The 16,062-nt window shown below is 38.5% G+C and overlaps 1 protein-coding gene across 6 annotated transcripts in view; it reads right to left on the bottom strand.

Annotated features, from left to right (window-relative positions):
* Nucleotides 1-16,062, bottom strand: part of csmd3b (CUB and Sushi multiple domains 3b) — a 343,211-nt gene that overhangs the window by 177,639 nt on the left and 149,510 nt on the right. For all 6 annotated transcript variants that reach the window (XM_088404543.1, XM_088404544.1, XM_088404545.1 and 3 more), the window contains exon 4: nucleotides 15,351-15,548. In XM_088404543.1, the coding sequence (XP_088260669.1) occupies nucleotides 15,351-15,548 (198 nt within the window). The remainder of the gene's footprint in view (nucleotides 1-15,350; nucleotides 15,549-16,062) is intronic.

The following is a 16,062-nucleotide window of genomic DNA, read 5'->3' as shown; positions in this document are numbered from 1 at the left end:
ATAAAATACCTTGTATCTCAATATCTCAATGCCATGCATAGGTGAACATCCAGATTGCCTGCCCCACTGTGAATGAACCACTCATGCGTGTCGCCTTGGGAAATACAAACAAGACACTAACTTGCAATTGTGTGTGTGTGTGTGTGTGTGAGTGTGTGTATTATTCTCATGTCACATCATATCACAAGGCATCTTGTTGTGTATTCGTGCTGGTTGAGTTAAACGTCCAATCTAAACAAAGATAGCGTGCATACGTATTGACGTCTCCTCGGGAATGCACATTTGCCCGATTACTTTTATGCCGCATGTGTTGCTGGGCCATACAAAATGAATATAAATGACTTAAATATGTGCGAAAAGGGCACTTGTGCCGCGCTTCATCCATTCCTGTTCTAGGACTGACTGAGAAATAGGAAAATAATCATAATTTCAGAGAAAATGTGCACTCGGCCTGATCGTGTGATGTCAGAGAAGGCCACATGGGAATTTTGTAGAAAATCATATGAAAATAGTTGTTTTATCACAACAGGCTACATAAAAATAGAGGCTAGGCGACCCGACAATTCAATTTGACCACACACTGCACATCGCAGTTCGCCACCGAGGTCCAATAAGCACCAAAGTGCCAACTTGATGTACATGCATTTGTTTCCAAAGACACTAGAAACACAAAACATTTCAACCATACACATTCTTAAGTTGATCTGTCCAAATTGTTAAAAATGGATTGCTCTGTGCTCTATATTAACGAAACAAAGCAATTTTGGGGATTTCCTTAAAAGCAATGTTTTGAGACTCAAATTATCATACTGTCATACTATACAATGTTATGAGTGCAGCTTCTACAGTAGATTCACATTTTCCACGGCATATGAACAATGAAATACAGAAAAGTACTTAGAAAATATTTTTACACATTTATTTCTTATTAATTATGTTTATGTCAAAGTGGGCATCTTATATATTTAACAATAGTATGATTAACATTAACTGATTAACATTACCACCTCCTTACTTTTGCTATGCTAGCTAGCATAGCAGTTTAATGATATTACAGTTCAAAGAACATTTTAGTTCAGCCTTGAAAAATTATGTTAGCATATTAAAAAACACAGAAAATTTCGAACCCTAATCTGTGTCTTATATAAGATGCAGCAGCAAAAATTGACCAAAAGAAAACTTTGTGACAGATAAATTGCGCCGTATTTTAAGACGCAGGTCGTAAAATCCCATATTTACGAAGAAAAATCATACAAAGAACATATTTTTTATTTTATTGTCATTTAAAATATTTTATAAATGATTGATTACACCAAAATCCTATCGTTAACAGACTGAACATGCCAACATATTTTTAGCATAACACTGACAGAATACCAGAGTAAAATAGCAGTTCAAACTCAAAATCAATACTTCAATAGCTTCTTAGTCTGTCGCCTTTGTTTAAATGATTGATTTTACTGCACATAATTGCTATTTAGAGTCTGAAAGGTACTTTGAAACCACGTGTCCATGCTGGCAATACATTTTTCGGGTTCCACATTTTTAAAAAAAACTCTACCAAAAACCTATGAAGCAAAGAGAACTACCACAAACCAGACCCACACCAAATCTAAACCCAATTGCCACCTTGTAATCTAACTCTTAAGTCAAACAACCCAAAAATTAGACCTTAGCTATACACACTACCTGTAAGGACGATTCATGCACACCTCCCGTGCAATCTTTCCTACTCAATGGAAATTTCCATCTAATCGGCATCTGTATAGCACACAAGCATCATGTCGTTTCACCGTGTTTCCTCGTCTCTTTATGCTAAACCCGCATTATGCATGCAGATGTAGTGCCACAATAGTGGTCTCTGCGGAAAGCAACAAAACACCCTCCCCGAAAAAAATAAACATCCATCATCATTGCCATGACAACTAGGGATAGAGCTGTCAATCAGCCGGGGGTCCCCCTCCCCAAACGCAAAGTCGGCATGTGAAACAAACATGAATACGACTCATCGGCGTCACAGAAGGCATACTGTGTCTGTAGACGATTTTATCATTTTAGCAAACTATCCAGTTTCAAGTTTACTTGCAATAATGTCATTGACATTCAAAAAATTCTGACTTGATAAGAAGGCTAAAACCATTACTTAAGACATGAAAAACATTTTGCTACTGCAATGACCAACCTGTTTACGAGCCCCAGGATTCGTATGGGTGGACGCTGGATTTTGCATGCTGTAACGACAACTTAGCACACAAGTGTCGAACTCAGATTTTGACAGAGTTTTGACACACAGATGTCTATGCTATATTCTTACTTATAATAATTACCGTAATGGGAGTAGCTGGGGGGTAACAAGTGCCTGTTGCAGCTAACAGTGGCTCATGTTAGCTGAGGTTGTTAGGGCATTATTTTCAACAAAACAAGTGAGCAGACTGAACCAACGTAGGAGTCCGTCCTTGTTCACATACAGAATTAATACCAAACCTGAGAGGGTCATGTAAAAGTTATAACTCCAGCTGATTCAATTAAGAGTGAAGCGGTTAGAGAACACGAAAAGGAATACCAATTGACTCTATGATTAATGCGGTCTTTTGAAATATATACACACATATACACAATCTTAAACTTGGTGAAACACGGATGCTTCTCAACTTTGGGGTATTCATGGTAAAATTAACTTGAATTGTGTCATGAGGAAAAGGAAAAAAAAAACTGCTTTGAGGGCTTTCACTGCCTGTGGGAAATCTAAAACACGGCAAACTTAACACACAGCAAATATATAACTTATGGATACAAACACAAGAAAATAAGAAGAGTTTACAGAAAAAGAGGTTTATTCTGTTTTGCTATAGTTTTTACTTTGTTTCCAAAGTGGTGGTGCGTCATACATAACGTAGAAAATATCAGAATTTGGCCTCAAAATTAAGGGTGTGTCTCACACACAGGTGCGTCTTATATTTGAGGGATTAAGGGAGTTTGTATGCAAGCTCCCCAAGATCTTAGAAATCATCCTAATTATCAGGTGTTTGAGAGAGACGGGTTGAAAACATGCAGAATACCGGCCCTCGAGGACTGGATTTTGACACCTGTGCCTTGGCACATACAAAGGTTAGCTTTGACTGCAAGAGATTCGGTGCAGTGAAACCAGCTTGGAGAAAACAAAAAATGAAGTTTTGATTGCCGTGTCCCAGCGTTGCGTACTTGGAAGTTAGAATAAAAATAAACCCCATAAACCTCTCTTCATCATAAGTAATGCCAGAGCTAATTCAGGTTACAGGTTTTAGGCCTATTTATGTTCAAACTCACAGAAATACACACAGGGCCACTTTCTGTCCAGTTGCTTAGCAACAATCACCAAATATAGGTAAGCATGCAAAGTTTGTTTCCTCGAGGTGCCACATTCATACTTGTGATGTCATGGTCACATTTCCTATATTCTTGTTAAATCAAATTCAAATCAAAGTATCTTTTTTACTACTACTGATACAGTTAATAATTTTCTGACTCAAGTGTAAGCCCTCTCGTATTCAGAGTTTTAGAAATGTGATGAAGTTTTCTACCGTCGGTACTCCCCACCCATTCTTCCTGATCATAACCTTTAGACCCCCCCGGCTCCTTTGTCATCCCCCTTTCACCTTTCCTCCATCTTTCAATGCACAAATTCCTTCGCTTCCTCGATTCGCTTCTCTCTCATTGTCAGATTAAACTGTCTATCCTGCTGTCCTCCTCGAAATCCCCTGTTACACACCACCTCGGGCTGTGTGTGTGTGTGTGCGTGTGTGTGTGTCTGTGTTGGAAGGCCAGACACGCTTAGTGAGCATTAAACTGTCACACGTTTTAAAAGGCATGGAGGTGTGCTGTGGGGGAGGCAGCCATGTTGTGATTTAAAAAAAAAAAAAAAAAAGCACTGTCACTTTCAAATTATGGAATTCAGAAGATATTGCTAGTTTCTGTCATTTAAGAGTAAATTACATAATTACGAGAGCATCACACATGTCACACAAGATGTTCCGTCAAAATCTGAAGTTGATTTTTGTGTAATGCTGAGTCATCAACGTTCTGCAGAATCACTGGACTCACATGTGAATGTGATCAAACAATGTCGCAATGTCGTCTTAATTTTGAGCCTTGGTTTAGGTTTTGGCTTATTCCTGTGATTTGAGTTGTGTTCGGGGTCCTTTGTGGAGGTCATGAACATCTCTTTGCCAAGATGTGGGGAATCTTTTCCTCAAGTCTAGAGTTGTCGGTTAGTCATTAAAGTTGTGTAGGTGGTCAGTGAGTAGAAACTTTTTCCATTTTAATAAGCTTAAAAAACTTTTGACATTGCTGCTACAAAGTCTTTTTTTTTATTATCTTTCTCCCTCCTTGAATTGTAGCAAAGCTCCACTCTTACTATAGTCTTATATTATGCATAGGGGCAGCTGCTGTGACCTGGCTCCCATTGTGACTATTCAAGGCATATCTGATTGAAAAACTGCAAGCATCTATCTAGTTTTCAATGTTCTGATGATCAAAACAGAGAGAACTAGATGGAGTACGTGACATACAGGACATGAAGGGAGAACAAAACTTGATTGCGCTTCATGCCCTTGTTAGAATTCTTAAGCCAGATAAACTGCCTTCAAGGACTGGAGAAAAAAGTCGACCAAGTTGGGTAAGTCGACTTTCAAAATAAGTCACCTAAAAATATCTGCCTCGAAGCTCCACCAGAACTGTGTTAACAAAAATAAATCATTAACTTTAAAGATAACCGGAGGTGGCGCGTGACAAGCTGGGTGAAACCATTCTAGTATGAGGGAGAATCTGGCTGAAACAATAATTCAGGAATTATTTCTAAAGGAGTTTTGCATGTTTTCTTATTCTTTTTATTGAAACTCTCAACCACTGTCAAAGAAGATATCATAGGAGTTTTGAGTAGTTATATCCACTTCGACTCACTTTCAAGCCTCGTATATTATTAAAAAAAAAATAGGTTTAATGAAAAAAATGCGACTGTAAGAGATTTTAAAACGATTTGATAGTAGTAGATCTACTGCCTTTGTATGTTCCAATCGGCTAGTTTGGGAAAAACGCCTGATGACCACGAAGAAAAGAAAACTCATCACAAACCTAACTCTTGACCTTAAGGTAAGGCCGCACCTTCTTAAAATGTTAGAATCCGCATTACATCATCATGTTGTCCCTACACGTTGACTGCTAAAACACATTTGTATTCACACAGGACACACACATGGAGAGTGAACATCCTGAATCATTTAGTGGCTAAATGAGTCCCTGCTGACTCCAGCAGTGCTACTATACTCTGCTTGAGATTGCATGTGAGTGATTTTGTGTGTTAGAGCGTGAACGGAAACTTTGTGTGCATGTGTTGTGTCGGCATTGTGCGTCCCCGTTGCAGCGTCAGCATCGCGGGGAAGGAGCCATCGCGGTAAACACATTTTTAATCCAATCACATTAAAGTAAAGTAAAGCGCACCTGACATAAGCCTTCTGCACACATCGCTGCCACCGTACAAAGGAATCGACTTAGGTTTAGAAACAGCGGGGCGACAAACTTTTTTTTTAGTGACATAGGTGTGATCAGTCCTGACAGATTTTAGACCCAGATGAATCAAGTTTTTGCAAAAACCTCAACAACAACAAATATTCAAGATTCAAGAGTTTTATTGTCATATGCATAGTAATACAACAAAATGAAATGTAATTCTTTTCACTTCCTCGAGCAGACTACATTCCATAATCGAGCAAATAATTAAGTAGGCAATAAAACAAAGACAAAAAAAACAACATCTCCTGAAAATGCTACTTCTTATCATGCCTTGTTTATTTTTAATTAAATCCACCCGCTAATCCAACAGCACCTGGCATTAAAATCTAGATAATGAAAATCCTCATTAGTCATAACATGTTTTAATAAAAAACAAAAACAAAAAAAACACTCTTGCTTAACAGACTTCCTTGCACATTTGAGATTTACTCTTCTGATTTTTTTTTCCAATGTATCATTCGGTATTCACCGTAAAAAGGTCTAATCCATGTCTAGTATAAAAGTATTACTTTGGCATTAACTTATGGAAGCAGGCTATGCTGAAATTAGCGTCGGAACTTCAGTTATTGAGGCGGCAACCTTTTCTAGCAGAAATGTCCATTTTACTTAAAAATTTTCCTTAATTTTCCAATTTGACATGTAAAAAAAAAAAAAAAAAAAAAAAACGCTACATAAAAATAATGCTGCTACATCATTTACTATTGATTCTTTATGAAGAATCAAATAATTACTGCAAGGGTGTCCAAAATACAGCCTAGGGGTGTAGTGTAGCCCGCCAGTCATTTTTTAGTGGTCAGCAGCATATCTCGTCTAGTGGAATTCATGACCGGTTTATACACCAGGTCATTAATTAGTGTTTAAATAAGTTGAAAATGCTAAGACTAAACTGACAGTGAGTATGACCATTTGAGCAGCATCAGGTGGTATCATCCTCCATTAAAAGCACATGGGCCAACCCCCCCATCAATGGAGTGTGCACATGCCACAAAAGTGCTCGTTTACGAGCTTGTCACCACTGCATCTCCATAAATAAACAACCGAGTGGGTCGTATCAATAAATGAACAGCGTTTTAGTGGGCACACCCTCACGCAGCCTGTGTTCCAGTGCGATTACACTAAAAAGATCTGTAATTGGTTGTTGCATTCACTCCAACAGTTGCTACTGTGTAAATGTGATTGATTACTGAACAGTTTTGATTCAATAAAATTGAGGCATTAGAGGCTTTTGAGGGAAGCTTTTAAGTGACATTTAAATGTGATAGATATATATTTTTTCATCATTATAGTTATGGGCTTATATTAAAACTTGTAAATGAAATGCAAACAAGAAAAATCTAGACCCAAAATAAGGGGCATGTTTCTGCTAATCAGAAGGCTACATATAGCCAAGATTTGGGGTAAAAGTAGGAGAAGGTTAAATATGAAAATTAGAGAAACTGAGATAGAGGGAGAGGAGGTATATGATTAAAAGCAAGTGCCCTGGGATGGAGCCCTGGAGCACACCATTCTGATAATGACCCGGAATTGAGGCAGGTGTGTTGGTTGAAGGGAAACATCAAAAAACATCGGCTGGATTGTGGCTATTAAGGATCGGATTTGGCTACTCCTGTTATAGATGTTTTATCTGTCAACCTGTTGTAAAAAAACTGATCTGCAGAAGCTTCACAGCGATCTTGATCATCGTGTCTTGCAGCAAGGGAGATGTATAAACCAACCAAGACACTGGCCCCAGATAAAATGAAACCTTAGATTACTAACTTTCCTGTCAGTCAATTTCTTTTAAGGTGGTGCTTAATTTTTGAGAAAAAAAAAAACATTATTACGTAATGGAGGAATTAATTTAAAGGTCTGAACAAATTGCAGGTTGGACAGATATTTTGGACTTCCAAGGGCCCAACATAATTACGCGGTACAGAGAGCTTAATTTCATCCTTATCCCTCCTCCGATTGTTAAGACAGCAGCCATCGTGCTGGTAATGAGAGACGAGAACATTAGAGGGGATGAGCTAAGAAATAAAATATGTGGAGAAGTGGATTGCGAGTGTGTGTGGTATGAGAATTGTGTGTGTGTGTGTGTAATGGTTGTGGAGTAGGAAGCAGTGAGCAGGTCTGCAGGAGAGAGATAAGACCACTTCAAGTGTCACGACAAGACACTACATTGATCTGCGGGAGACGAGGCAAGAAGACGGAGAGGAGGGGCAGGAGGCTAGAAAGGCAGTGTGATTAGTGTGAATAATGGACTTCTAAACACAATTCCACATGCACTTAAATTGTTCTTATAAATGAACTGGGCTCGCTATCTACCTGCCACATAAATAAAACCATTTGCAAAAACCTAGCAGGGGAGCAAAGGAGGCATGAGTATCATATTGTTAACGCCAAGGATATATGACAAGTCAAGTGACTTCACATGGAAGAATTGCTATTGTTATTGCCAATATTTCTCCAAATAGTGGCAGTGTGTCTGTTAAGTAAGAGGCTTTTATTAATATTCAACAATGGGAACAGGATATTACAATTTATGTCGCTTTAGACGGGAATTGAAAATCAGATAAAAAGGACTATTACGGAGAAAGGCGGTAAATGGAAAGAACCAAGATAGACTGGGGGGAGATAACACATTGCACAGATTGTGCAAACATAATGGACATGTCTTAGCCCCTTCTGCATGTACCGTATAAATTTTTGCTGTCTTCAAGATGTCCAACTCTAATGGCCTCCAATGCCATCGCTTCAAAACCTTTTTTAAACAACATTGTCTAATTAACAATAAATGATTTAAACATTATTCCCCAGATGGCAGATTGTCATGGAGGTATTATTTATTTACTGCAAGTAATGCATGTTTGAGCTTGGAACGTATAGTGAAAGGTAGAAAATTTAAATCATTCCCTGCTTGCCCAGTATAAATGGATATTTGACGTCTGTAGCCATCAATGGCAGAGAAGGAAACCTCGAGAGGGTCAGTATATTTAGCATTTTCACTCATCTTTCAAGGCCAACAGAATATTGTGTGCTATGTCTCTGTAAATATGGGTGCTGTGAAAGATTGATTTCCATTCCTCACATAGTATTGCATGTAGGTAATATTTTTGTTATAAAGTGGACCCCCTGGTTACAGCGTCCTTGTCTTACATTTTTTTCATGTTGCAATGTAAAATATTGAGTTTTTGCACCTACTTTGCAACGAAAACAACTTTCTTGCTCTTAGAAAGGTTGGCTGTATTTGTGTGGTTTTGTTTCCATCTGCAAGCGTTTTTAGGTAATTGCACTTACTTTCTGTTGCCATCAATGCCTCCATGCAACGCGTCACTACAATGCTGGTCCGCTATTGGTCGGCCTCACTCGTTTCAAAATGGCGGAATGGTAAAGCATGGTAAAGCATCAACCGTGAGCGGTTACAAAACCATATGTATAGTGCATTTACTGTTTTATTCAAACTTGAATGGGTTAGCCGTGGGTCCCAAGATTGCTAGTTATGTTAAAGAGAGAAGTAAACAGATGATTTATATGGAAACGAAGCTGGAGATAATCAAGAAATACGGATAGCCTAGCCTAGGCTACCCTTACTAGGGAGTATGGGCATAACAAGCGCCGCACGAAGTTAAATATATAAATCTTTTCTATATTTTTATTTATGATGTTTTCTTATTGTATACATGTATATTCTATATACGTAGCACTTACTATACTATTTTGGTACCAAGTTTAAATATGTATGTACAATTTTGTTGTTTTTACCTGGGGTTCTTAAGCTATTTAACATAGGTTTAGATTGCCCGCCATACAGTGAATTCGCCTTACGAGCCCAACCGCGGAACAGATTAATCTTGTAACACGGGGACCCGCCGTATATGTGGAAACACTGCCATCCAATGGTCACAGTTACCACTACAGTGCTCAAATGGTAAGCATTAGTCAAGGGTGTCAGTTACCCTCCATAAAAAAACAAATGTATTTGACAAGAATTACAATTTATTATTGTTACTACTATTCTAAAAGACGAGAAATCATGTCCATGGCATTGGAAGAGTTAATTGGAGTAACTCTATGTGCTCTGCACATAAACAAGAGTATTTTGTTTTTTCGTAGAGAATTGATTGTTAGAAAGAAATGCCAAATCAAACCAATTTTCCCCATCTAATTCAAATATGTCAAAGCATATTGTCAGCAGAGATGACATGGTGCACGTTTTAGCTGGCTCATAAGGATTATATAAATTGTTATACGAGTCACTGAAGGACATCATTGTGGTTATTATGTATTTATTTTTTTGTCGTTACCTCACTGTTGGCCTCTTATGTTGTGCTTGCATGAATTGATTTTGCTAACTTGGACAATGAAGTGGAGGGACCCTCATTTGTTAGCTTAGTGCTAGTGATCTAGCAGCACATGGGCCACTTAGATGTGTTTAAAAGTTTACCAAAAGCAAGGTACAGCAAGAGATTGTTGAGCATAAAGTACATAATTTTATATTAGAAAAAAGCAAACGTCGCCATTAGTTGATGTGGCTATGTTAGCAAGTTGGTCGGTGTTGGTACGGTGTTGGAAGGTTTCCAAAAAAGCGAAATGACTACTTGATAAAGTGCCCTAAATAGCATTTGACCCAGAAATAGTGCACCCGTTTTACCAATATGATCAAATGTGGTTTTTCATTTGACTATAACATGACTTTTGGCAGAAGTACTTGAACGGATTCCAGATCATGGGGTTAAATGTTAAGTGAACTGTTTTTTAGAATCTATGAACATAAACTGGGCTTGTTACATTGTTTAATCTATGTACTGTGTATGTTTAATATATGCGTATATGTGTGAAGTCCACATGTCTGATTATCGGGTCGAATGTGTTGGTCTCTTTCAGCTGCTTGGCTCAGCAGAGCTGCACATCCACAAGGAACCATTAGCAAGGCAATAATTAGACCTGGAAGACTGCTGAGGAGCATCATCATGTACTGCACGGGGTCAACCCAGAGATGTAGGATGGAAAAAACATGTCCTCCAGGTGTATAAAAAGGGCACATGCCTTATACGTAGGAAGTTTTTGGAGACAGAAATGAACTGAGAACTCTTATTTTTCTTGGTAAAGTGAGTTGGCATTTTATCTGTATTATTTGTATATAAGCAATTAAAGTATCTTTTGTGTAACCATTAATGCTCATTCCTATCAACTTCAGCATAATGACACTGATTTTCCCTTTGCCAAAAGAGAACAGACTATTTTTTTTTTCCCAATTTCGTCAAGCCACAAGTGCGGATGATTGCATGCCCTTTACAGGATTATTCTGCACAGTATGTCATTGTATTGTGCTAGAACAGCCACTGAGATAAAGACAAAAAAAAAAAAGTCAGAGAGGTAGCTCAGAAATAGAACAGCGATGACCCCAACACATTCCTTCCCTTTTTTAATTTAATTCACAATTGCAGCCTTTTAAAGTACGGGTAGAAAAATATAGAAGAAGCAGCAGGTTGCGAGTATGCGTTTGATGAACAGGTTGTGTGTAAGGAATCCAGCTGCCGCACATCATCTCATTAGCACCCGCCGTCATGGCAACTCGCATCAGAAGCCAGAACCAGAGCCGGGGACTGTACAGAGTAGTCGGCCTTTGTATACTGTAGAAAGTAACTAATGAGAAGCATTGGAGTCCTATAGCGGATATTAAGAGTACAATAGTGACTGATTCTAATGAGCTCAGCCCAACATTTTTCATATATATATATATATATATATATATATATATATATATATATATATATATATATATATATATATATATATATATATATATTGTGATTAACTGCACAAATGAGAGATGTGTTCGAGGTGTTAAACGCTATATTTAATGCTCATTATTTAGCTTTTACTTGAGCACAGGTAGCCCTGGAAGTACTTGAAGGAACTCCAGGAGGTATTTGAGATTTTAAATAAAATTGCAAAAATCATTTCAAAATAATTATTGAATTCATTATATTTTTCAGGAAAATATATGTTCATAAAACACATTCAAACACAGTAGTTTATTCAATTGCGTTATTTTAAAAACCCAGATTCTCCCCCATACTAGAATGGTTGATCCAACTTGCCACAACTTGCCATTCAACTTGCTTGTTGAATGCTTTTCTAAATATTTATTCGTAATTATTTCTTTTGGAGAACATGTCTGACACTATTGATTATATTTTTGATATTAATAATTAAGGTGATGACTATTTTTATGCACAGATCTCTACTATAATCCCAAATAGGCCACTTTCTGTTTAATATTTATATTTATAATTATGTCTTTTTAAGGTCTGACACTTTATATTGATATCTATTATAAATTTATTAATAAGTTATTTCTTTTTTATACCAAATCTCTTCTATTATTCAAAAGGGGGACACTTTGTTGATTATTCTTTTTGCAATACAAATTAAGAATAAAAAGGTTCTAAAGTTTAATAAATTAGACACTGATATTTCAAGTTATTTTCTTTCTTTTTTTTTTTCCACCCAAAAATATTTTGTGCTGGTTAAGGGGTACTTGGCTGAAAACATATTTCACAAGGAGTACATCACTGAAAAATGGTTGAGCATCACTGCTCGAACCAGTAGTATTGGGTTCCTCCCCTCACTTCAACATAGTTCCTTGGCCACCACAAGGCACAAAAGCATAGGTTCAGTGGAAAAATGACTGGCAACTAGGATTTAAGTGGCAAAACAAATCTGCTACAGAAATCAGCAGTCTTTTATGGAACAAAGTATAAAAGTATTTCAACCAAACAATGAGGATTTAGAGCAATGGGATCCAAATAAAAGTAACATCTCCAAGCCCATCCACCAAAAAATGTTTGGAAAATGGATTACCTCAGATGCACCAGTCATCATTTGAATTTAGTGTATGACAACATTTTGAATAAAAGGCTGTAGCCTGCTGCCCAGCATTCATGGTGGTAGCTTAACCCCTCTTAGCCTCACTGACAAGACTGACAGAGACATTACTAATCCGCTAATGACAAGTGGCTTTTCTTGCCTCCCAACATCTCCCATCCCATTACATTGCCATGCAGTGACTTGACATGAGTGGAAAAATGCTGGACTACTCATGCAAATATTTTGTTATGTGCATAAAACTAAGATAATGTGACTTTTATACAACATTAAATTAACTTTGAGTTAGTTATCCAAAAGGGATTTATTGTCCAATGGGAAAGTGATGGATGATAATCAGCATCTGTTTTGGTAGGTTATTGCAGTGGATTTCAAAAGGGGGTGCATGAAAGGACGTAGGTGAGATTTTAACACCATATCTGCAGGAAATGAAGTTTGAACTGAATGTATAATAGTGATTCTATCTATCTATCTATCTATCTATCTATCTATCTATCTATCTATCTATCTATCTATCTATCTATCTATCTATCTATCTATCTATCTATCTATCTATCTATCTATCTATCTATCTATCTATCTATCTATCTATCTATCTATCTATCTATCTATCTATCGTTTATCTGGGGGCTTTGGATCTTTCACCCTCGCCTATATATATATATATATATATATATATATATATATATATATATATATATATATATATATATATATATACATATTTCACTTAGCAGAACACTCAATTTGAATTTGGTGAGGAAGCCATCCATTTTGGTCTGAAGCAGCAATTAGAAGGCTCATTTCACAATCTTGCTCTAACTTGTCCATGTGAATTTGAATGTGATTTGTTGTTTGTCTATGTGTGAATTTTAATCAGCCCTGAGTCTACCCCGCCTCCCACCCTAAATCAGCAGAGACCCTAATGAGGCAAGGGCTATAGAAAATAGCGATAGATAATTGATAGTGAACATTCCCTATTAGTCGAAACCCCGCATGAACCCTTTTAACCCTCCTCAGCCGCAACTAGGTAACTTCAATTACAAAAGGGAAGATTGACTGTGTATGAAATATGCAATGCTCCTCTTTGTACATGTTTGTCAAGTTCAAGCAGTTCTGCCACCAGCGACGTCTCTGGCGCAGCATCCATTTTGGTTTTCTTTGATCATGTTTGTAGCCCACCCCTTTAGCTGCAACTTTACTGGACCCCCCGCTATCTCCACAAAACCGCCGAGACGAGCACAGCGTCTCCTTGACTGGCACCCACTGTGTTGTTCGGATGAATGCGAGCAATTAACGGACTCATTTCGAGGGTGGGTGGGGCTTGGGGGGAAGTTATAAACGAGGGCTTGAATCGGTTTCACGCTGCGATTCTTTCGCGAAAACCATGTGTGATAGGTTGTCTGGTGACGCATCTCAAGCATTTGATTTGACGCATCTCAGTCATCACAAGTCACTTTTAATCACATTCTAATGAGGTTGTGTTTGTGTGCGAGACAGTCGTTTTGTGTTGGCAAAACTGGGTTGTGAGTTAGCGCAGCATGAGGCCAAGAAGAGCTGCCTTCTATATTTTTTCAGTCCTCGTTTGGGTTTCTGTGTGTGAAAGATGATTTCATGTGTTGTAATAAACTGGCCTCCATTTTGTGCAAGTTTCGAGGATTTTGTTTTGGGGAGTAGGTGGTTTAGGCTTTGTCTGACACCATGGTGCTAAGTCAGAAAAGGGTGGAGTTTCCTCTGCAGGCAGTGGATGAGATCCTGTAGGATTTCAAGCATCACCTGGTCTTGTTCACAATTGACGGAAAGAGAGACACGGACTCTGTATCGGTCTGGTGGTGAAGAAGGGGCTTAGACAAAAGGCAAAGTGCTCAATTTACTGGTCAATCTACAGCCCTCTGTTCATAGGCGGTGGATCATGAGCGAAAGAACAAGGTCCCAGATATAAGTGGCCCTAATGAGTTTACTCTACAGGGTGTCCGAGTTCTCCTTTAGAGATAGGGTAAGAACCTCTGTCAAATGAACAGGCTCAGAGTATAGCTGCTGCTCCTCTGCATTGAGAAGAGCCAGATGAGTTGAGCTCGTCCCACTGTGAGGATGTCTCGGGGATGACCACGAAGACCCTGGAGAGACTATGTCTCCCAGATGGCCTAGAGCTTGACTTAGTGGCAAGAGAGAGACAAGTCTAGAGACTCTCTGTTTAAACTGCTGCCTCTACCACCTGACTTTGGACAAGTGTAAGAAAATGGCTGTATGCATGGTTTAGGGGTTGGTATTAGGACTTGGGATTCACATTGTTGGAAATAAATTACATTTAAGTGTGGAAGGTGGCGTTAATAATTGGGTTTAAGGTTCTAGGAATATGGGGATCAAGGGCCATCAAGGACGTTGACAGTTTTGGTGTTAGTTTGGATATGTAATTAACGGTTGGGCCATACAGTATGACTAGAGGTTAGGGGTTAAGCGTTTGTGTTGGAGTTTAAAAAAAGGAAGTGACAATATTTCTCGATGATGGTATTATTAGGATGATGTTAAAGGTGAGGGTTACAAATTAGAATTAGGGATAAGAATGAAGTTTAGGGTTTCTGAGCTGGAGCTAGATTTTTGGGTTAGCATTATAGTTAAGGTTAAAGCGTTATAGTTAAGGTTGTGACTAAAACGTGGGTTTGTATCAAAATAACAACTTTCTTGGCAGCTAAAGGTGAATAGTTAAATAAATGGAATTTGTTGGAAATGTTTGCGTGTAGGCCTACTTGGAAGATATGTAAATACGACCAAAAACATATGCAGAATGGCAGGATGAGCAGGGACCACTAGAACAATCTTAGATCCCCTCACCCACACATACACACATCAAAGGACAAACACTTACATGCTTGTGACAGGCTTTCCTTGCACACAGGAGCACACACACAAGCATGTCGGGCGGCGGCGTGTACCTCGACAGACGGGAGCGGGGAAGTCCCAAACAGCCGTGTTCCCGGCATTGAGCACGCATGTAAGCGTGGCGTGGCCGTCCAAGACGTAGCCGGACACGCAACTGTAGCGCACACTGTCTCCGACAGCGAAGCGCCCGCCGCCACTTAGCACCGCTTTAGGCGGGACGCCGGGATTCCCGCAGGACGTACTGTGGAGCTCTGCGGGAAGAGACGATGAGATAGGCAGTCGGTTTAACCAGGCAGGGTATCACTACAGCTGCAAATTTATAGTCATAGAAGAGCACAATGCATCCCTTTGGAGTGCTTATAGATTTCAATTAGCAAATGGTTGATGAATGGAATGCAACTCAGAGGAATGCGGATCTTGTATAAGATGTTGCAAGATTAAAGGCAGTTCCAATTTGACCCAAGGAGGGAAAAACAAACAAAATTCTCACCTTTTTTCTCCACGCAAGTTCAGTTTAGTTTTCAGAAAGCACTCATAATACAACAACATATCCACATTCAACCATGCAGTACACAACAGGGACATAACCATAACGTTTTTAAGTGTAATGTGTCAAATTAAATGTTAGCATTAAGCTAGTAGGCGTTTGTCAGATAAAAGCACATAGCTTAGTTAAAGAATGTTGTGTTTAACATGTCTATATTTTGCAACTTTATCATTGTTTTGCATTAAGTATAAGTTTTACATCAACTGGAAATTTGTGGA

Source organism: Hippichthys cyanospilos, chromosome 21 (genome assembly GCF_059441005.1).
Source record: "Hippichthys cyanospilos isolate Australia breed blue-spotted pipefish chromosome 21, RoL_Hcya_1.0, whole genome shotgun sequence".
Taxonomy (NCBI): Eukaryota; Metazoa; Chordata; class Actinopteri; order Syngnathiformes; family Syngnathidae; genus Hippichthys; species Hippichthys cyanospilos.
This window is presented reverse-complemented; position numbering and strand designations above follow the sequence as displayed.